This window comes from Rosa rugosa, chromosome 6 (genome assembly GCF_958449725.1).
Source record: "Rosa rugosa chromosome 6, drRosRugo1.1, whole genome shotgun sequence".
NCBI classification, from domain to species: domain Eukaryota; kingdom Viridiplantae; phylum Streptophyta; class Magnoliopsida; order Rosales; family Rosaceae; genus Rosa; species Rosa rugosa.
In genome coordinates this window covers 28,555,285-28,576,410 of record NC_084825.1, presented here as the reverse complement: position 1 = coordinate 28,576,410, position 21,126 = coordinate 28,555,285, and the positions used below count along the sequence as shown (strand labels likewise).

General features: G+C 39.2%; 3 protein-coding genes across 33 annotated transcripts in view; 1 reads left to right on the top strand and 2 right to left on the bottom strand.

Moving 5' to 3' along the window:
• Nucleotides 1-579: 579 nt before the first annotated feature.
• Nucleotides 580-1,857, top strand: LOC133716528 (uncharacterized). Its single transcript, XM_062143231.1, has 2 exons — nucleotides 580-1,092; nucleotides 1,852-1,857. Exons 1-2 carry the CDS (start codon nucleotides 580-582, stop codon nucleotides 1,855-1,857), a joined length of 519 nt encoding a protein of 172 aa, XP_061999215.1.
• A 1,410-nt stretch (nucleotides 1,858-3,267) lies between these two features.
• On the bottom strand, nucleotides 3,268-8,533 carry LOC133717398 (uncharacterized). 3 transcript variants are annotated; one of them, XM_062144100.1, is made up of 9 exons: nucleotides 8,314-8,533; nucleotides 8,165-8,223; nucleotides 7,395-7,527; nucleotides 6,292-6,589; nucleotides 5,340-5,468; nucleotides 5,208-5,257; nucleotides 4,754-4,851; nucleotides 4,373-4,660; nucleotides 3,268-3,874 (listed from the first exon to the last, which is right to left on the bottom strand). In XM_062144100.1, exons 2-9 carry the CDS (start codon nucleotides 8,210-8,212, stop codon nucleotides 3,392-3,394), a joined length of 1,527 nt encoding a protein of 508 aa, XP_062000084.1. In that variant the 5' UTR covers nucleotides 8,213-8,223; nucleotides 8,314-8,533; the 3' UTR covers nucleotides 3,268-3,391. The 3 variants fall into 3 exon arrangements, with proteins under 3 accessions (XP_062000084.1, XP_062000085.1, XP_062000083.1); XM_062144101.1 differs by having other exon boundaries at nucleotides 6,292-6,592; nucleotides 8,168-8,223; nucleotides 8,314-8,532; XM_062144099.1 differs by having other exon boundaries at nucleotides 6,292-6,592; nucleotides 8,314-8,530.
• A 1,838-nt stretch (nucleotides 8,534-10,371) lies between these two features.
• Nucleotides 10,372-21,126, bottom strand: part of LOC133715082 (type III polyketide synthase A-like) — a 29,437-nt gene continuing 18,682 nt past the window's right edge. For 4 of the 29 annotated variants that reach the window (XM_062141419.1, XM_062141421.1, XM_062141422.1 and 1 more), the window contains 6 exons: nucleotides 15,553-15,873; nucleotides 15,184-15,272; nucleotides 14,985-15,082; nucleotides 13,394-13,631; nucleotides 11,929-13,238; nucleotides 10,372-11,589 (listed from right to left, as the gene is read on the bottom strand). In XM_062141419.1, the coding sequence (XP_061997403.1) occupies nucleotides 10,619-11,589; nucleotides 11,929-12,121 (1,164 nt within the window). In that variant the 5' untranslated portion in view covers nucleotides 12,122-13,238; nucleotides 13,394-13,631; nucleotides 14,985-15,082; nucleotides 15,184-15,272; nucleotides 15,553-15,873 and the 3' untranslated portion in view covers nucleotides 10,372-10,618. The other 25 variants (XM_062141417.1, XM_062141429.1, XM_062141416.1 and 22 more) reach the window with 25 other exon arrangements.

Here is a 21,126-nt window from a genome sequence, read left to right as displayed (position 1 = left end):
TGGGTTTCTGTCTCTGGGAATTTAGGAAGGGGTGGCGTGGATTTCGCGAGGGTAGTTTGGGGATTTGGGGGTGGAGTTTCCGTTTGGGGGGATCTGAGAGAAGGGGATTGGTTGACGAGGCGAGATGTGATTGGTGGGTTGGGGTGGGAAGGGGAGCAGGGGATTGGGGCGAACTTACTTTTTTTACCTGGATGGAGGTCTGCATGATGGAACTGCCACTCCAGTGGGATAGGTTGTTGACAGTTGGAGGTCTCGAAGTGAGTAGAGTCGTGGGGTTAATAAATTCATCCCAATTAGGGAAAAGAACAAAAAAACAAAATTCATAGTAAGATGGGTAAATTACTAGTCACACCCTCATTTTTTTTGGATTTGACAGTTCAGTCCCTCGTATCGTAATTTTAACAAGTAACTCCTCAGACATTCAAATTTCACACAATTTGGTCTAAAATGACCATTTTACCCCTCACTTCCTTTAAAAAAAAAAAAATTATTCTTCTCTCTCACTGTGATACGAATCTACAGACCCCTCTAAAGCTCCAGTCTTTCTTTCCCCAACTATTTCTTCTTCAAATTGCAGCAATGGATACCTATTATGAACGCAACAAGAAGCCCTCCCAACCCGACCCGCGTTCGGAATGCCCGGGTCCGGCCTTGAACGATGACTCAACCTCTAAGTGGCCCTCGTCTGGGTGGACAGTGACTTCAGCCAAGCTCAATTTGGCTCCGGCGTCGGCGGAAGAGCAGTTGAGGCACCACGCACTTCGGCTACACAACAAGGCCTTGGAGGCCTGCAGCGGATTCTTTAAGGGCAATGCCGGGTCGGGTAGTGGGTCCGAGAGTGAGGAGGAAGAAGAGGATTGCAAGGTTGGAGATGAGGAGAATGAGGAGTACAAGTTGTTGTTGAATTTGTTTGTGGAGGAGAGTGGGTTGAGGAGTTATTACGAGGGGAATTGGGATAGTGGTGATTTCTATTGCTTGGTGTGTGGTGAGTTGGGGAAGACGAAGAAGATCAAGGGTTGTACCGGGCTTGTTCAACACGCGGTTTCGATAAGCAAGACGAAGAAGAAGAGAGCTCACAGGGCTTTTGCTCAGGTTGTGTGTAGGGTTTTAGGGTGGGTGGGATTTTGGCCGAAAAAAAAAAAAACAAAGAGAGAGAGAAGAATTTTTTTTTTTTTTTTTTTAAAAAGGAAGTGAGGGGTAAAATGGTCATTTTGGACCATATTGTGTGAAATTTGAATGTCTGAGGAGTTACTTGTTAAAATTACGATACGAGGGACTGAACTGTCGAATCCCAAAAAGATGAGGGTGTGACCAGTAATTTGCCCTCGTAAGATATAGAGTCATCCAAAATTTAAGCACAACAAGAAAGAAAAAAAAAAACTACTCTAGGGCAATGGCTACGATGAAAATGAATAGAACTCTGATGAAAGAAACTGAAAATTACTCACCGAATGTCTTATCTCGTTGATTAGCGCACTATGTTCGTCAAAATCCTCCATAAACTTGTTCAGAGTTGTAGTTACTGTCCGTGAAAATGTAGGCTAAAATCAATTTATTTGTTAGAAATTAGGCTGTGGTTTGCATTTTTCAATCATTTGAGCAGCTGATGAAACCATATCTAGCAATATACAAAATTGCGACAAAAACATATGAGAATAGGTCTTATCTCTAAAGAATATGTTGTGGTATATATTGTAGAGTTGTTTCTTTTTTCTTGTGTTTATTATTTATTATTTGATAATAGAGGCATGGCCACCTGATAAACAGGTTTTAAAACACTGTAAGGAACAAGTGAATCTAACGGCTCAAAGTAAATGTATAGTTTTAAGTTCTTATAATTTTAACTTTTAGATTTAATACATGTGGCTAAGATGCACTTGTTCCTCACAGTTATTTAGAATTGTCCCTTAGGTGAGCAAAATTATTTGATAAGGAGGCCTCATGGGGAATACAGTTGAGCAAGTCCTTCATAAGCTTGTCTTATCTCGTTGATTAGTGCACTGTGATCACCAAAGTCTTACTCGTCAAGTGTCTTATCTCATTTGGAAGAGGTTGCTCTCGTGTTTTTGTTTGTAAATTTATTTCTTCAATTAAATAAAAATAAATACTCCTAATTTCGGGCAAGGCTATGGTATGTCACTATTTCTCATACATAAACTATTTTTACCATTTTGAGGACTTATTTTACCACTTTAAGGACTCATTTTATTACCATTTTGAGGACTTATTTTACCACTTTAAGGACTCATTTTATCACTTGGGGACTCATGTGCAGGACTTGGCTTCTCTGCTATAATATGACATGCTATAATTTGCTTGGATTCTATCACAACCGTCAGATATAGTTTTAAGGGTCAGCTGATGCCACATCAAGAAACATCAAGAAGTTTTAAGGGCCAGATGATGCACTTTTTTTTCTAGCAAATTATAGTTATAGCAGAGAAGCCAATTTCTGTCAGCCTACCATTTTTTAAGTTCACCCTATAACATTTTGAATTATTGAAAGACTATATTACCTGAGTGTAAAATGACTATATTACCCAAGTTAAGGTTTCCAATATTTTCACCAACTAAGACTGTACTGCATTGCATGCCATAAAATTCTCGTCCTTCTCTCTTCAAATGACCCGTACCAGAAAACACTTTCCTCCCATCTAAGACATGACAAAACAAAGTGTAGACAGTAGAAGTACAGGTTAATCATATGCCCGTACCAGACAACACTTTTCTACCATGTAAGACATGACCAAACTACGTGTAGACAGGAGTACAGGTTAATCATAAGATTTCAGCTGTGGCAGATAATATTAATCGTGGTCATGACTCGTGACTATAAAAACAAGACACTGTATCCCACCTATTTCACCCAGAAAGAAAAGTGAAAATCTGAAACGAAACACATAACAGATAAAACAGAATCATTGAAGCACACAAACACAGCATCCCTTCCTTTCTTCAAAATTGAAAAACACTTATAATAGACTCAAATTTTTTTTCCTCCCAGCCATATCAAAAAGCTACCATTCATTTTCCAAACAATAAAAAGCTTTTTATTCACCGTAAGAGGAAGTGTTTGAAGGAGCAAATGACCCCGCTTTCCGATTTTGAGGACAAGCTTTGAGAGAGGCAACTCATTTTAGGCAAACTATTTTTTTTTTTTTTTCAATAACTATCGATGTTGGAATTGAAACTCGACTGAACAACTGTGTTTCCATGTTTGATAGTCATTCAACTTTCCTCCAATTGAATGAAAAGAAAGACTGGAAAAGGGACTAAACGTGGGAAGTACGTTATTCATTGAGCCAAAGCTTCAGCTATGTACAAAGGGTAAAAATACCTACAACAATATTACAACAGACGAACTATGGGACGAAAAGTGAAGCACATCAGCTCAATCATCTTTCCTTTCATGGTCCTTTCTCTTGTTCTGCTCGGCTTCTACAAGCAACATCAGAAGAGCTTCACACACTTGAGAAGCATCTGCCTCCGAAGGGTCATCTTGCATTGATGAATAAACCATCCAGGCATGGTCCAATTTACGTTTTGGCCGCACAACAATGGATCCCGGAACTTCTGCATCACAGCATGTGACGAGTCCATCACTCTTCTTGCCATATCTGACCTGCAGAAGCTGGGCACAGGCAGCCATAGCTGCACCAAGAGGTATCACTACTGGAAGTTTTGCCGGTTGGCCTGCGGGAGCAACCATAGGTAGCTCAGCATGTGCTACGCGAGATAATGTAGCTAACACAGCAGGAGAAATGGCAGCTTCAGTGTGAAATGAAACAACAGGGAGTTCCTTTGGCAACGGGTGTTTCTTCAGAAACTCTCTTCTTCTGTCATAAGTTAAATCTTCCAGAGCTTGCAAATCACCCTTCACATAATAAAAGATGAACGCTCTATTAAAAGATTTACAAGTGAAAGAAATACAAATACACGTCTACTGATCACAGAAACTCCACAAAAGAAAAAAGAAGAAGAAGAAGATATTCTCGACTGCTTTAATTGGTACTTCCATGGATATCACAAAATGTTAAAATTAGAATCATGTTCAGGAGTAACAAGATAAAGCCTTATGTCATTAACATCTTGGGAGGCAAGCTCCGTTCCAGTAATACTACGTAGCCCTACTTTTTAAGAATTTAACTCGTGACTTTAACAAAACTTCATTTAACTCCAAACATCTCAGCCACTATCTATAAAAATAGCATAAACGACATATACAAGTCCCCCAAAATATGGACAAAAAGAAAAGGGATTTTACAGAGAAGAAATCTCAACATGATAGGGGCCAGTGAAATTCATTTTTCTTTGACTGTACGGTTCAACACCCACACCCACACATGCACATGTACACGCACTCTCATCATACCTTAATTACTTTGCAGATCAGAATCTCCATTAGCTTCCGTAAGTTTACATAATCACCAAGCTGTCCCTCTCGCAAGATATCTGTAGCAATTGGGCTACCACCATATGGACTTTGTGCTAACACCAATCCAGCAACCTTATCTTTCAAATCAGGCCAATACAACGACATAGCAGCAGCTGCATCTATTCCCCCTTTGCTATGTCCAAGAACTAACACACGCTTTTTCGAACCCCAATAGAATTCCTCAATGTATTCTTTTATCTCTCGAGCGTTTTTCTCAACTGAAGCCTAATAAGCGATTGTTTTTAAAACTTCAGTCTAAAATTTGATGAACACAGCCTTTTTTTTTTTAATTATTATATAAAAAAGAAAAAAGCATACCTCACTATGAATTTTGGCAATATGACAGGCCAGTCCAATCTTTGACAAACTCATTTTTGTATTTACAAAATATAGTGGTCCATGGTTGCTGAAAAGACCTATTGATACAGAAGTAAACAAACTTACATTAGCATGACCTATTGATACAGAAGTAAACAAACTTACATTAGCACATAACTATAGCCAAAATCAAATACATATCAATAACAAATGATAAATAAAGTTTCAATAACGGAAGCCCAGTTATTCCAGGCACAATATATAGGAAGGGAAAAAAAAATGGGTACAATTTAAAATCTCCCAAAGGGCTCCTTAAGCCCACTACTAGCATCAGATAAGCCAATCAGAGAGGAGGGAAGGCGGGTAGGAGTGGGAAGGGGCTATTGTTCTCCCAATGTCATTCACTGACTTAAGTATAATGAAGACTTTGTTTTGCTTTTAAAGGAAACTATACCTGGAACCAACAAACAAACCATCGAGTTTGGCAATCTGTGAACACCATGCCTATCAGCAGAAGAAACACCTCAATTCATATTAGCATTGACATGATAAGAAGTTATATGCACAGTGTATCAGCAAATTATACCTGATATCCCCCAGAATTTCCATGAACCTTTCAGTTCCCTCTTCAACAGAGGGCATAGTAGGATCACGCTGTAGCCATCCTATATCATCCGCAGACCCACGAACAGTTCTTCGCACCCGATCAATAAGACTGAAAGAGAACATGTTCATTAAATTGAAAGTCTGAATGTCGCATGCAGCAGAAATTGTAAATATATAATACAGTTCCAATCTGGGGCCTAGTGGCATCCCCCATAGACTACTCTTGTATCCACCGAGTCATATTTCTACATTTCATTACATATGTAACTTCAGTTTGATAAGCTTTATATACTTCAGTGGAATTCAAAAATTTGTTGGACGTGGACATGGTTAGTGCTAGCAGCACATGTAACCTGTAACTATCTCCTTTTCACGGTTTCAAAGGCCATGAGCTTTCCTGAAGGGCATTGATGCCTAGAAACTTATCTTCTTTATATTCTTCTGTTGATACTCATACTTTAGAAAGCAACCATAAAACGTGCTTTAGACAATGACATAAAGCCTTCTCTTACATCCCAGTCTTCTCCTCTAAACACCAAGTCTATTACCCTAAAGTTATCTTCTCTATATTCTTCTGTTGATACTCATACTTTAGACAGCAACCATAAACAAAATGCTTTAGACAGCGACACTAAAATCCTTCTCTTAAATCCCAGTCTTTCCAGACACCAAATATCAGCCATCCACATATTCCTTCAGAAGTATTCTCAGTTTCTTGTGTGGTAAGAGTTATAACATCGACCAAGATACATTATTTCCAGGTCACAGCCTCTAATTTTGCTGGAAAGTTTTTCTTTTATTTATGTGCTGATGGGTAGCATATAAAACCTTTTGGCTGATGGTTACCACATTTCAGTTGAAAGACTTGAATAACATTGATTTTAGTAGGATAGGTGAACAAAGACAACAATAAGTAGAATGTGGAAAAATACCCTTGGAAGATAGAAATGCCACTTTGGCCATGATTAGATTCTATAATGGCACTAGAAGTTTGAGATGAATTTGCGGGAGAGTTTTCCATTGTTCCATCAAGTGTAGAGGGAGCATCGGTTCCATCAAGTGTAGAGGGAGCATCGGTTGCAGTATGAGATGACTCTGCAGATAATGAATTTCCACTTGAAGATGCATTATCACTAGATTTAGCATGAGAGCCCCTAGTTTCTCCAGATGAAAAGGTCACCAATTCCTGAGCATGTAAATTGGAATCCCCAAAATCTCCAGAAGAAGGTTCTACTGAAACATAGCAGAAACATTTAACTAAATCAACATACAATTCAATGCCTACGATAGCTGAAAAAAAGAGGCACATGCAGTTAACTATAAATTTAATTATAATAAGAATGGATAAGTAAAAAATGAAAAGCAAACAACAAGAAGGTTATGAGAGAAGAAAATTTCAGATGTGTTCACTGCCAGATTCTACTCAGAGATGGGACTAAGATTCAAAGAACAGATGAAAATGGATCAACACAAAAATAATAAAAGTACTTGAAAAATAAAAAATAAAGGTCATGCTATGGTCTCAAGAGATAAAAAGAGAAACTAGTAAATATGTGTGCTTGCACCAATTAAAGATCAAGATCGTGATATTTTAAATGATAAAAGACTTTTTAAGGAACCTTCATTTAATGAAGTACGAGGATGAACTACTGGTCGAAGAAACATGGGAAGAAGCTAGTCCACTGTCTTATCTGTATATACTTCCAGTAAAATTCTCCAGAGAAACTCTAAATATTACAGTAGTTTTGTTTCAGTGTATGATATTGAGTCCAAACATTGAGCATTGACAACATTAGCAAAACTAAAGGAAGTGTATTAGGAAAAAATCAAACAAGAAGCAAAAGAAACCAAACTAAAGGAAGTATAGAGATGGAAAATATTACAAGTGCATGCATAATTCTTCCATGTTCATACACTAATAAGTTAACAACAAAACATTTGACAACCGACTCGCAACCTCCACATCCCTCCCTATCCCTATAGTGCGGACATATGAATGACTCTAAAATCTAAAACATCGAGCAAGAAAGATTACCAGAATTATCAGTGAAACATTGGGTAAATAATGAAGTTGTCTGAGATAGATAAGAGGCAGCTTCACTGAAAGCTGGTACAGAGGTAAATAGTTGAGGGATTAGCCCATCGTTTCTTAAATGATCATTCTGAGCCTGGAAAACAACAGGAGCTGTTAAAAAAACTTTCAAAATAACAGCGATAATCTGATCATCATTTAGGATACTGCAGATAACAAGCAATGACTTACATTTAAAAGTTTTCTTGTATTCAACAATTCAACATAAAGAACAAGTGCGATAAACAGTATGAGAGCACAAAAACATTATAAGAAAACCTAAATATTGAGATAGGCTAAAAGAGTGCTATGCCCACACTAATAATGAAGGTGAAAAATTGAAAAACACAGTCAGGCCACAGAACCCAATAGGTTGTTAGCATCATCCAACTTGTCCATTTCTTAGTACCGCCGTACATAACGCGAGAGTGTTTAACATATATTAGTCACAACTCACAAACATTAACCGGTGCCCGACCTTTCCAACAATCAATTTTGGTAAATGTGCATACCGGAAATACATGGTTGATAAAAATTTATAAGAAAGTTTGTTCTTAAAAATTCTCTCTTTCTAGCAAGTACAGCTTGATGATCACATTATTATCTCCAATAACTAACTCAACCCAATACCAATAGTTTCCAATCATAGATTCATTACATCGCAAATAAGCTTTGAAAATGTAAATTTTGTGATGAGGATGAAAATAGAATAGTATAGGAGGAATGATGGGTACCACCAATGGCGTCGTTTCGGTGGGCGTGGAGGTTCTATCTTGCATCATACACTGGGTGCCTGCGAAAACACAGAATCATGGGGTTTAGCTTCAATGTAAAATCAGAAGATAAAAGAGAGATTGCGTGAAATTTAGAGATCTCGGATTACCTGGATTGAGAATCAATGAATTGAATTGAATTGAATTGGAATTGGAATTGGAATTGCAATTTTAGGGTTTTTGGGAAGATTCAAATTACTGATGAATTTTGTTATCCAACTCTAGAGAGAGAGAGAGAGAGAGTTTCTTAACGGCAAAGACAGGTGAGTAGTGTCCTGAGAGAGCCAGACTACGTCGTTTCGGATGATTCGGTATTTTCGCGGCACCGCTCAAAGCAGTTGAAACCAGCTTTGGTAATTTGGGCTTTCATTTCGGGTACTCTCCACCCAACTTCTATGGCCCAATAAGTTTGCTAGTCGGTTCTCGTAAATTCTTTTTACGGTTTTACCCTTCGATTTTCAGAGACTTCCAATTTTGTGACAGCTCAGTAAACTCCATATATATTTTGAGAATGTTAGAGCAAGTGCACCCGTAGTCAAGAAAAGGCAAAGTCGAGAAGTCAAGAATTCGACCAGTCAAGTTACTATTCACTGCCACTGGACATGGGTTTACACCCGTTGTTTTTCTTGCCCGGTCAACACTGTTCATTATTATATAATTTTAGGGGGTCTCGAAAATCGACTTTTTACACATACATAATTTGGGAAAACTTCCTTCATGAAAGTTATAGAGATCGTCGATACGATCTCGTGCATACGTGGAACACAATATTCGGAGTTCGTATGAATTTATTATGAATTTTTGAAATCTGAAAATTTTCCATAAATAGCACAAAAAAAATATATTCTATTTTGTTTAAAAGGATCTTAAATTTTCAGTTTTTCATTTTCCCCCCTCCGGTTCTCTCTCTCGCAGCTGCACCAGACGAAGGTCCGACCCGACCCGGATTTTTCTCCGTCCTCCGGCGTCTTCCGGCCAAGGACCCGGCCCCCCCCGAGGTCGCCTCACCTCGTCCGGCCGCTTCGTCGCCTCAGCCCGCCCAGACGCTGCCCCCAGGTGGAGATCGAAGCAACCCCAGGCGGGTATGCTTGCTGTTGCTGCTTCAGTTTCTGCTGCTGCTGCCCTCGAGGTCGCCTGACCTCTTCTCTCTCCTCCTCCTGTCACCCACGTTTGGGTGTGGGTCGAGTTGGCACAAGCCTTGGCTGGGCAAGGAAAAAGTCATGAACTTGACTTATTTCTTGGCTGTAGTCAAGAAAGAGTGGGTTTTGCCCAGTCAAAAAACAACCGGTGGAAGATGCAAAATCCATCTCAAGGTCATGTAGTCAGGTTTTTCTTGACTATGACTATGACTATGACCTCCGGTGGACTTGCTCTTATAGTAGATTGAATAGTTATGAAGTTTAAATGGCATATTTGTTGTCGCACATTTTTTTATTTAATTTTTTTTTTCTGCTTCTCTTTTTGTCTTCCTTTCTTGTTTTATTTTTTTTCATATCCTTTTGTTTTTTAACGTGTTATAAAATATTACGCATCACAATTTTTTAACTTTTTATTTTGTTCTTCTAATGGAGAGCACGATTACTAAAGTCTCATTCATATTTTCGCACTAGGCCTCTAAAATCTCATGACCGGCCTTGATCAAGTGACCAAGAATTTTGTGGTCGTTTACCATTGGATTTAATTTCAAGGCTTGAGATTAAACAAAATGAATTTTAAGTGTTTTAATTGGGAAGTGATTTAGATATTCAGTCCATTTAATACAAAAGTTGATTATAAATATTAAGGGCTGAGATCACCTAATAGGTGTTGAGTCGCTTGCACTGTCGGTGTATAGAAGAAATTTCAGTATATGACCTAATGTAATATTCATATTTTGATGAGGAATTTGATCTCGAAATAGAATCACAGTAAAAACCACCCATTAATAACTAATTTAATCTCGTCTCACACTCTCACCTAAGGTCTAAAATATCGGCAGGCCAAAAGAAATTCTAAAAACTGAAAGTCGGCTTTGTCCTTTGTCCTTAGGGTCAGGAGAAGTTGGAGTAACCCGATAGATACATTATACAAGGCACATATAGGATTTCTCCTTGGGCTTCCCATTTAAGGCAACATTTCAAATATTTTTAAAATGATATTATTTCAAGACTAGTAAAAAAGTGAAAAGATTTCATCGAGAGACATGTAATTATTTCCATTTGCTTCAATGCTAATTGCTCCTTTGGTTACATCCCTCTCTCCATAGCCAAGAAAAACAAGTGTAAAGCTTCATTCATTCTATATTGAAATTCGAAAGACTCCATATTCTCTAAAACAAACTTACTTAGCATAATAGTATTCCTCCTTATTTCAAAAAAAAAAAAAAAAATGGTATTTCCTCCTATACCTTTCAGACAATGTGCTTCTTAAGAAAGATTACAGGCCTCGAAGTAGAATGCCTTCAAATGTGATCCCCGGTCCAAAAGCCAAAGCAAGTCCCCATTCTTCCCTCCCTTCTTTCTTCCTCAACTCCTCTCTCATCTTCTCCATCACATAGAAAATGGTGTTGCTGCTAACATTGCCATAGTCCATCAAGGCCTGTCTGCTACACTCGAGCTTGTCACTTGTGAGCTTCAGTGTCCCCTCTAGCTTGTTAAGGATTGCAGGCCCACCAGGATGGACAGCCCAGAACAACTCATTGAAGTCCTTGAGATTAGCTTTTGCCATGAGTTTCTTGCAAAACACTTCAATGTTCTCATCAATCTTCTGAGGAAGGTCCCTTCCCAGCTTGAAGTTGATGCCTTCCTCGGAGAGCCTTCCATCGATCACATTGTGTGTGTCAGGGAGGAATTGCTGGACAGCATAGTTGAGCTCCATGAAAGGAGACTCTTGACCACAAACCGGGTTGCTTCCAATGATCACAGCCGCGGCTCCATCACCAAAAAGTGCAGCCCCAACAAGGTCGTAAGGGCGCGCCTTGTTGGGGGGCCTGAAACCAAGAATGGTGGTTTCGGAAGTGGTTAACAAGACCCGGCTTCCCGGGTTGTTTTCAGCTATGTCTTTGGCAACCCGGAGGCCAGTGACACCACCATAGCAGCCTAAGAAATAGAGCATGACACGGCCTACATCGTTCCTCAGGCCGAGCTTGCTGGCAAGGTAGAGGTCACCTCCAGGGAGTCTTATTTCACTTGAGGAGACATAGACAACATGAGTAATGTCTTCAACTGGTCTGCCCCATTCCTTGATGCAAGCAAGGCTCGCTTCCAAGGCCATCTCTACCACTGCAGGGTTTGTGACTTCAAGCCTTTGTCTGATAGTGGCTGTGCCCTCAGTTGCTAGTTCAGGGTATTTGTCTAGGATCTCCTTTGACATCACTGTGTATCTAGTCTTCACAGTTGTGGTTTTGCCTTGTCAAAAAAGAAAAAAACACAATGAGTCCTGCTCTTATGCATGTTACAGAGATCTGTTACATATACCACATTATAGACGGCATCTCTAATATATGATCCACTTTATATAAGTAGATATCTCACATTTATATGACAGTATACAATGTGATCAATAAATATGGTACAAATAGTTTTATTGTTACTTATCATGCCTTTCACGGAGATGAAACCTACTTCTCAAAAAGGGTTTTATATATGTAGATTTATTATTGTCAGACATGTGATTTAGTGGTAGCCAGTAAGTGAAGAATTGGGTTCATGTACTTCAAGATAACTAAAGAGAGTGAATATGCTTACAGAGCCGCTCCAGTTTCTCCTTGATGGCAACATCTGCACATTTCGTGTCACGAATGTAACCCTCGACCAAGCAATCCTGAGGGATGATTTGGCTCGGGAAGGCCTTACCCAATGCAAGAACTGTTGCCTTCCCCGGAGTCGGAGCATGAAGTTGCTTGGCAGAACCATTCCTATTGCTTTGTACTTTCGACATCTTTAGAACGGTGATGATTGAGATGAGAAAGTTTAGGAATGAAATTCTGTGAGTTGTGAGAGATGGTGTGGCCGGTATATATGGGCAACTTTTGGGGGTGTTGGAGAGGAGTTGGTATCAGAGAAGACTGGCATGAACGCAAAAAGGTACTTACTTTATTGTAGTTTGGTGATTTTATGGGTTTCTTGGGGGTTAGGAGAGTGACTGTTTAGGGGCGGCAAACAATCTTTGCCCCTTGTTTGGTTAAACAATCAATGCAACCAACTGATACACTTTCTGCTTGAAAGTATGAATTCATAGACAATAACACCAGGAAAAGAAGAATAATATTCAGGCAACACATCCTTTCCATGTTACATTCAAGCCATTTCTCCTAGGCTTAGAAAATTACGAGCAGGAAATTACTTTTACTTTTACTGGACTTAAACCTAGGTTCTATTCAGCTTAATCTAGTTCATCGAGATCAATAACCTGTTATAGAGTGTGAGCTAAAAATTTGATCTTCTCACAATAACAAGCAATTAAGACCCTAGAACTGTGGAATCAACAATGAGTTCAAACAATAGGATCTTACATGCAGAATATGCAAGCCCTCTGAGACGTGGCCACATTGATCAGAATGCAAGCCCTGGAACTGTCGTTGTCATATCGTTTCAAAATTGATATCTATGCGCTTGATGAGAGCAATCTTGGGCCAATCTTCACCCGTCTCTCTTTGGCACCGTTTCTCAAGCAAAGGACATGCATGGATTTGTAGATGAGAAAGAGAAGAGGGTAGTACACTATCTGGTAAGCACTGCAGAGCAGGGCAACACAAATCCAAGCGTTGAAGAGAAGATGGTAGTCCACTATCTGGCAAGCACTGGAGCGAAGGGCAATTCGCAAACACCAATTGTTGAAGAGAGTTGAGATGCCCAGACCACTTGGCGCCGTCGATGGCCTCACAATTCAGACGGCTGATCTGGAGAATTGTGAGAGTGCTGGGAAACATCCCCACCCTCGCCGACTAGGCGACTACACTGGAGTATTGTTTTTCCAATTTATGTTAAGAGGAAATGATCCTTCACTGGCATCTCAAAGTGTCCTAGAATCGGGAGAAATTTGCCTTCCTGAAATGCTGCGTAAAAAGAAAAAACAAAATCTCAGGACTGGCTTTAGTTAACTTAACTTATCCACAGAGCATTGAAGCTCTACAGAACCTATATCCATTGAAGCTAATTAGTAGGAAATATGCAACTATTGACTGACAATGGAAACTGGAAAGGATCTTACAGGCCCGTAGTGAAGGTGCAATACTGTTCGTCCTCATGTCATCTTTTTTCCACACACAACTCCGAGTTTTTTGCCAATGACTTTAATTGTTCCTGAGAAAAACCATTCAGTTGCAGCTGGCGGCATTACATAACAACCAGAGAAACTTTGACGTAAAGAGGATCCAAATTCCAGAAGTTGGCCCATTAAAAGGGAAAGTAGAAATTCAATTCTAGTACCCGCATTGTTTATCTGCAGACTGCAGCCAGACATTAGGAAGAGTTGCTATAAATATTTACTGCATTATGCTGAAATAGAGCACGCTGACCAAGTTACAAGATACTAACCAAAACCTCTTAAATAATGGCATCAAACATCAAAATGTTTGTAGAAAAGCACTAAAGCCAGACGCAGCCTAAAGCACTGCAACATAAACAAACTGTGCTAGTAATGTTCAACGATTATTCAGTACTTCTGGTTTTGTATAATAGATTTAGGCTACACTCCCATGAATGTTCTGCATATTCCTAGCTCTAAATCACTTTCTATACAATCTCATTCAATATGGTCTTGTAACTTGCTCATATATACTTCTAATAGTCTGGGAAGTTTCAATTTCATTTGACCAAAATACTGTTCCATGCTCCACTGCTTCATATATATGTCTGCTTAAAAAGTCTGAATTTTATTTTGAATGTGTTGCCAAAAACATACAAGCAGTAAAAGCCTTGCTCACTGAGATGCTGCATATTAAAAATAGGGTAGAGGATACATTACCCAGCTTTCTAAGTATCATTCAGGGCTTAATTATCAATTGCCATTCGGATGCTGTTAACAACGTAATATAGATTCTCCCTGTATATGTATAATTCTTTATAAACACTAGTTACACTACTGACAAAGATGAATTATAGACCCATGTACATTCTAGACCAATTTCCAAACTGCATCTCTATAACACACAGTCTGAGCTCCTCGTGTTTTAACACTTGTGGAAGCTTTGATTGTATTCAAACAAACGGGGGGAAGCCGAATATTTACATGTAGGGTTTTACCAATAACTAGTGAAACTTAAGAACACCATATTGATGTAATGCCACAGTATTTTTAATTGAGGATCATCAATTGCAATGCGGGACATTCCTAGTTGAGGCTAACTTCCGATGGAGGAAAGTTGCCATGCATTCTTTCACAACTATACAAACCATGTAAAAAGAAGAAGAAGATTGAAGACAGGAAAAATCAGAGTATGATACATTCCGAGCTAATTAAGTTTTCTGCATGAATTTCTTAAATAATGGCATTCATACATCCAAATGTTTGTAGAAAAGCTCTGAAATCAAATATGTTTCCTTGTTGATCAGCCATGAGTACTTTCTTAGCTGCCAACAATTAATTTCAGTACAAACATATAGATGCCCAATCTATGGATGACAATGACAGGGAAGCGATAGAGGTTGCAGATCAATTGAACTAGAATGCGATTATGTATTAACTTTAAGACAATGTCCAATTTATAAAAAGAAATTTGGACATGAATTAATCAGTACTCTAACTATATGCATTGAACAAAACTTATCAATTGAGTGATATAGAAGGGAAAGGATCTTACAGGCCAGTAAGGACAGTTCCTATCAATCAAAATACAACACTGTTTGGCCATGTGTTGTCTGTTGCCATGGACACCAACTTTCTTTGCTGATTATTCTACTGGTATAATAGAGGAGCAACAACATTTAGAGGTCATTAATTCTCCATTTTCATATACTAAAAAAGTATGGAACCAAAGCACCACAAAGGAGTACTATTACCTTCAGTGGCAGCACTGCAACTGGGACTATCAGGACATCGCACATCATAATTCACCTCTCTTTCCATCTTTTCCACAATGTAGCCAAGGCTTAGGATCAAATGGAACACAGAGGTAAGCAATGGAAGACACACTACTAAGGACTTCAGTTCAAACATTTTTGTAGAAATTCAATACACACCCCATGATGCAGTTACAATGAAAAATATGAAAAGATGCATAGATTGCTGTAGTAGCTGTTGAAGTTAATGTTGAGTTTCTTATTGACCTTATGCTAGTTGGTTAACTTGAGTTATAAGTTTTTGTGGTACTTAATATTTACCGCGACTTATGGATAACATCGAAAGCATTAGACTTTTCAGAAAAGCACCTTAGTGGTAAAACCAATTATGATCTTGCACATCATGTGTTGGGCCAATCTCCCTCCCTCCCTCCCTCTCTCCAGTTTCACTCAGGCAGCATTGTATTTGCAAAGACCATCTCAGTTATTATACTAGAAAAAGAAAGTGACATGGGTATGTAGGCAATCATCGGAGCCAAGAATCCTGTTATCTATAGAACTCTGGATCACTAGTCACTACAAAATGGGAACTTCCTTTCTGCTCTTTCCAAGTCTGGCTCCCTAGAAGATGGACCTTTCATCAGTTAGCCCTCGTCCAAGGTATAGGAATCCCAAAAAGTTACCACTCCCCTGATATAATAGAGAAAAGCCACAACCTTTTGAGGTCATTAATTCTTCATTTTCAGATTCAGTCCTAAAATACTTCAAAAGTAAGAAATTAAAGCACCAAAAGGAAGTAAAGATACCATTAGTAGAAGCATTGCTACCGGGACTACCAGGAGTTCAGGACAATGCAAATCTTGACAATGTTGGGGATGAGAGCAGTCTTACTTAATTAACCTCTCTTTCCCTCTCCGAGAAGGTGACTCTCCAGGAGGTCCAATAGTAGAGAGCCTCCAACAATATTTTCTTACTTATGCTGCATCTGAAGAAATAAGCAACAAAGAATACATTAGCCAGCTTTTTAATATATAATTCAGGGCCTAAGGATCAATGGGCATTACAATATGGTTAAGGAAACAAAAATGACTATATCTCGATGTTATGTGAAACTTTAAACTGCAGATGTTATTTTGATAGACTATAAGGATTGCAATAGCATTTATTGAATAGTTAGCTCTCCTGATTATGGACCCGAGCTAAAAAATTATAGGTTCTAAGTTTCATTATACAGCATTACAGCTTTATAAAGTACTACAACGTTAAATAAGTAGAATTATATTGAAGAAGAAATACCTGACAGATTATTAGATGATTGTTATAACTATGTCAAGACATCGCAACCGCATCATATCCATATTGATAAATGTCAGTGTCAGCAATCTTGGGACAATCTTCCCCTTGCTCTGTTACCACTTAGGAGACCCTTCTTCACACACTGCAAATTGTTTGCAACAAAGTCTTTTTTGCAAGAACTGATTCCAAGTATTATGAGATGTTTTCACTTTTGACAGGTCTCATAACTGGTTACTGAGATAAGGGTCCAACAGCTACAAGTATTATGAGATGCTGCATGTAAAGAATGGAAAGTAACAGGATACATGCATTAGCCATTTTTTTCCAAAATGCAGGGCCTAAGCCACAAGCTTTAATAAGATCATTAATTCTTCAATTTCATATCATATACAAATGTAAACATACCTAGAGGCAGCACTGCATATAGTTGTAATCTTGTAATGTCTAGGAAGATGATATCACACTGTCACAAAATTACCAAAAACATCAGTACTAGCTTGACCCTGAAGCAAGACGATCCAAAAGTTGAAGTAGACTGAAGATCAATATACATATTAATGATCGAGTCAACTTTATCTATATACTCAATTTACTACATAGTTCCACATTGTGCCTACAGCTTATAATATTTCAATGAAAAAATTGAAGACACACTAGTGAGGACTTGAGCTCAAACATTTTTCAGAAAATCAATACACACCCCAATTCTTTGTAATATGAAAAATATTATGATGCACAGATTTGTTTTAGTAGCTGATGAAGTTATGCTAAATTAGTTAGCTTGAGTTATAAGTTTTTGTGATACTTAATATACCTCGATTTATTATGTTTTGTTTGGCAGGTCTTAATCAAGATGTGAAGATTGAATTGAAACAGCAACTTTAAAAGCTTTCTAGAAAGTCTGATGAAAGACCAAGTCAGTTCAACTAGAACGAACTGAATAGAGATCAGAAGAGTGCAAGTATTGACTGACCCAAAATTGGCTCTCTGTGATTTTCATTGTGCTTGGAAACAGTGTGAATGAGTGCAGGAGATAAAGAACAGTCCGCAAGCAGATGAGAAGCTGCGCAAAAATAGAAGCAGTAAATCAGGAATTGCCTACTAAAGTGAAGAGGTGAGTAAACCAAATCAACTGAGAGAGAATTTGATAATTATGCTTACAACTCAGACATCAAGACATGGCAATATTGGTCCTGCGAGCAATCTTAACCTTGGCCTATCTCTGTCTTAACATATCAAGAAATTTTGCTCACTTTCCACGAAACTGCTGCATATCAAGAAACAGGGCAGAAATAAGACACATTAATTTTCCAGCTTTTCAAGGTATCAATTGACAACAACATATATATTCTCTCTAGTATCAATAGACTGAATTGGGAAGGGCAAAGACCAGAATTGGGATGTGCGACATACCGTAGAAAATGGAAATGGTCTGTTTCTCCTTCATATGGCATGTCGTTGCATGTCAAACCCATCGATCATGAGTTCAAGCGAGTTCAAACAATAGGATCTTACACGCAGAATATGCAAGCCCTCTGAGACATGGCCAAATTGATCAGAACGCAAGCCCTCTGTCGTTGTCATATCATTACCATATTGATACGTATGTGCTTGATGTGAGCAATCTTGGGCCAATCTTCACCCGTCTCTCTTTGGCACCGTTTCTCAAGCAAAGGACATTGATTGATTCCTAGAAAAGAAAGAGAAGAGGGTAGCCCACTATCTGGCAAGCACCGGAGCGCAGGGCAGAACCAAATCCTCAAGTCTTGAAGAGAGTTGAGATGGCCAAACCACTTGGCGCCGTCGATGGTCTCACAATTCAGACTGAAGATATCGAGAGATGTGAGAGTGCTGGGAAACAGCTCCTCCGCAAACCAATCTAATTTTTCGCTGCTGACAAAATCAAGTTTCAATTGTTCAAGAGAGGTGAGTGTTCGGAGACCCTTGTTCAGATTCTGCATACTCTTCGCATTCACTTTTTTAAGATCGCGGATGACAAGTGATTTTAACTTTGACGGGAATCCATCTTCCGGAAAACATTCGAATTCTGGGCAATTCCTTACCGTCAAAGACTCAAGAGATGGGAGACTGTCTGACGCTAATCTCCCGGTAAGATTGGGACAGAATTCTACTTCAAGCTTCTCAAGATTAGGAAAAACCCCACCTTCATTATTGTCACCTCCAACATCAGACCATTCTTGCCACCCACTCAACCCTTCTATACAAAGCTCTCTGAGGAAAGGTAGCCGTCCCAATGGTGGCAAGGAGATACAATTTTTACAATAAACAAGTTTAAGAGAAACAAGAGCAGAGGAAAAATAATATTCTGACCAACCTGGAAACATTTTGCCTCCATAACGTTCAATTCTAAGCCTTTCCAAGTTCAGGTGAGGTTGGAGCTTCTCAAGCACTTCTCTTTCTTCTACAGTAGTATTGTTTTCTTCACTTACATGCCTTCTCCACCCAGGCATTCGTCCCCAATCCAAATCCAGTTCCTTAAGAAACTTCTTGTCCCTCAGTATGTAGGCCTCCAAACCGCTGCTATGCTCAAGCCCTGAGATACAAAGTCTTCCACGCAAATTTTCAAGCTTCTTTAACTCTACCAAATTATCCCCAGCAGTGTGAGTGTCTACCACAAACTCTGGGAGCATCTGGAGGTCTTTCAACTTACCCATTTGTGGTGGCATCTTATTTATCTTTGTCCTTGTAATATCCAGATGGCTCAAGTTGATCAATCTTCCCAAGTTGGCTGGCAGTTCAGTAAGGCCTCGACAGTTTGACAACAACAATACTTGCAAGTTATACAAAGTACAAATTGTATCAGGTAACTTTTCGATGTAACTGTAAGACAAGTCCAAGTGCTTGAGATGTTTCAAGTTGTTAATTGAATCAGGCAATTTCTCAATTTGGTACCCTGATAACTTGAGCATTCTTAAACATTGAAACTTTGGCAATGCCTCATAGAGTCCTTTGCTCGCCACGTGGGCTCGGCCGAACGGCTTCTTCCACGGATCTAACTCCCACGGATCTAATGTTAGAAAGGTGCGCAAACATTTAGCTTGCTGTAAAGCCTCAAACATCTCTAGGCTCTCAACCATATAATAACTCGGCTTATATGAAAAGTGACGAGTCGTGCTCAAATCGTTGGGTGAATCACTGCCCTCCCACCTAAAACAAAATTCTCCTGATACAAAGCTTGCTAAATCATTGAAAAGGTCATGCATGATGAAATGTTTTTCGGAACGTAATGAAAGTTGAAAAAATGATCTTGAGATTAGATCATTGAAGTAGCCTTGTCCGATTTCTTCTGCCATTTTGTTTTTTTCATGTTGCAATAGATCTTCAGCCGTCCACAAGTAAATCAACTCTGATTTTTGAAATTCAAAGTTCTTGGGATACAGGGAACAATAGGCAAAACAACGCTTGAGATGTAGAGGCAAATCTAGATAGCTCAACCATAGAGATGGCACAATGTCACTCTCATCCGGCGAGAGCTCCCACATGTCACTGCTCAATATACTTTTCCATTCCTCCACTAACAATTTAAAACATAAGAGAGCCCCAAGGGACTTAATAGCCAAAGGAAGACCATTGCACTTTCGAACAATTAGTCTACCGATTTTTTCAAGATGTGTGTGTGTACCAACACCTGCATTTTTGAAGGCATGTTTTTCGAATAACGACCAGCTATCTTCCTCAGACATTGGCATGAGACGGTGAGCTTCAAGGTTACACATCCTACGTGCAACAACATTTTCATCGCGTGTTGTGATAAGAATCTTGCTTCCATGTGCTGCAGACTCAAGGTGAAGCATTAAGAATTCCAACAGGTTATCAATCTTGTTCCAGATGTCATCAAGAACAAAGAAGAACCTTTGCCCCCTCCAAGTTTTCTCCAACTTTGATAGAAGCGTATCTAGGTTTGTGATTTGGCAAGCTTCTGAGGTGAGGGACTCATAAATGAGTTGCGAGATCTTAAGGACATCAAATTCTTTTGGAACGCAAACCCATGCTCGAATGTCAAAATGTCGCTTGACTCTAGGATCACTGTATAGAAACTGGGCAAGGGTGGTCTTTCCGATCCCACCCATACCCACAATAAGAATCACACCTATTTCATTGCCAGTCTCATCATCTGATAGCAATAATTTAACCAATCTTTCTTTCTCTTCATCTCTTCCACACACAGACACAGACTTTCCTGCCCAAGAAGTTGACGGTAGTGTTTGTGATACAGCGGTTACTATCGAAGCCAGGACATCTTTTGTCTGCTTCGTAATCTTGTCTAGTCTTTCAAGAACTTTCTCTGCCCTGGGGCATGTTAATGCTGGGTCAAAAGCATGAGATGGAGTAGAGATGAGCTCTTGTACCTTACTCGTGCTACTCCCATAATCGTGTTCTATCCTTAGCCTCGAGGCTTCTGTTTTGATCTCCTGCAACAGGTCCTCAGCATCATAGACAGCCTCTTTAAGCTTACGGAGCCATGGCTTCACAGTCCTTTCGAGTTGTTTCCCCTCAGCGTCATTAAGAACATGGTCAACATATGACAACTTCTCCTCTAATTCCTTCTGGACATCGCTTAGGGGCACACCACCTAGCTTCTCATGAATCTCTCCAACAATCTTTCGGATGAACTCTGACTCGTGC

What these genes read in the sequence shown, in the direction of transcription:
- LOC133716528 (XM_062143231.1), top strand. Translation starts at nt 580, where the DNA reads ATGGATACCTATTATGAACGCAACAAGAAGCCCTCCCAACCCGACCCG.
- LOC133717398 (XM_062144099.1), bottom strand. Translation starts at nt 8,212, where the DNA reads ATGATGCAAGATAGAACCTCCACGCCCACCGAAACGACGCCATTGGTG. An exon ending in ATGTTTCACTGATAATTCTG is followed by an intron (nt 6,593 to 7,394) that starts GTAATCTTTCTT and finishes GCTATGTTTCAG; the next exon opens with TAGAACCTTCTTCTGGAGAT. An exon ending in TGATCTGCAAAGTAATTAAG is followed by an intron (nt 3,875 to 4,372) that starts GTATGATGAGAG and finishes TATTATGTGAAG; the next exon opens with GGTGATTTGCAAGCTCTGGA.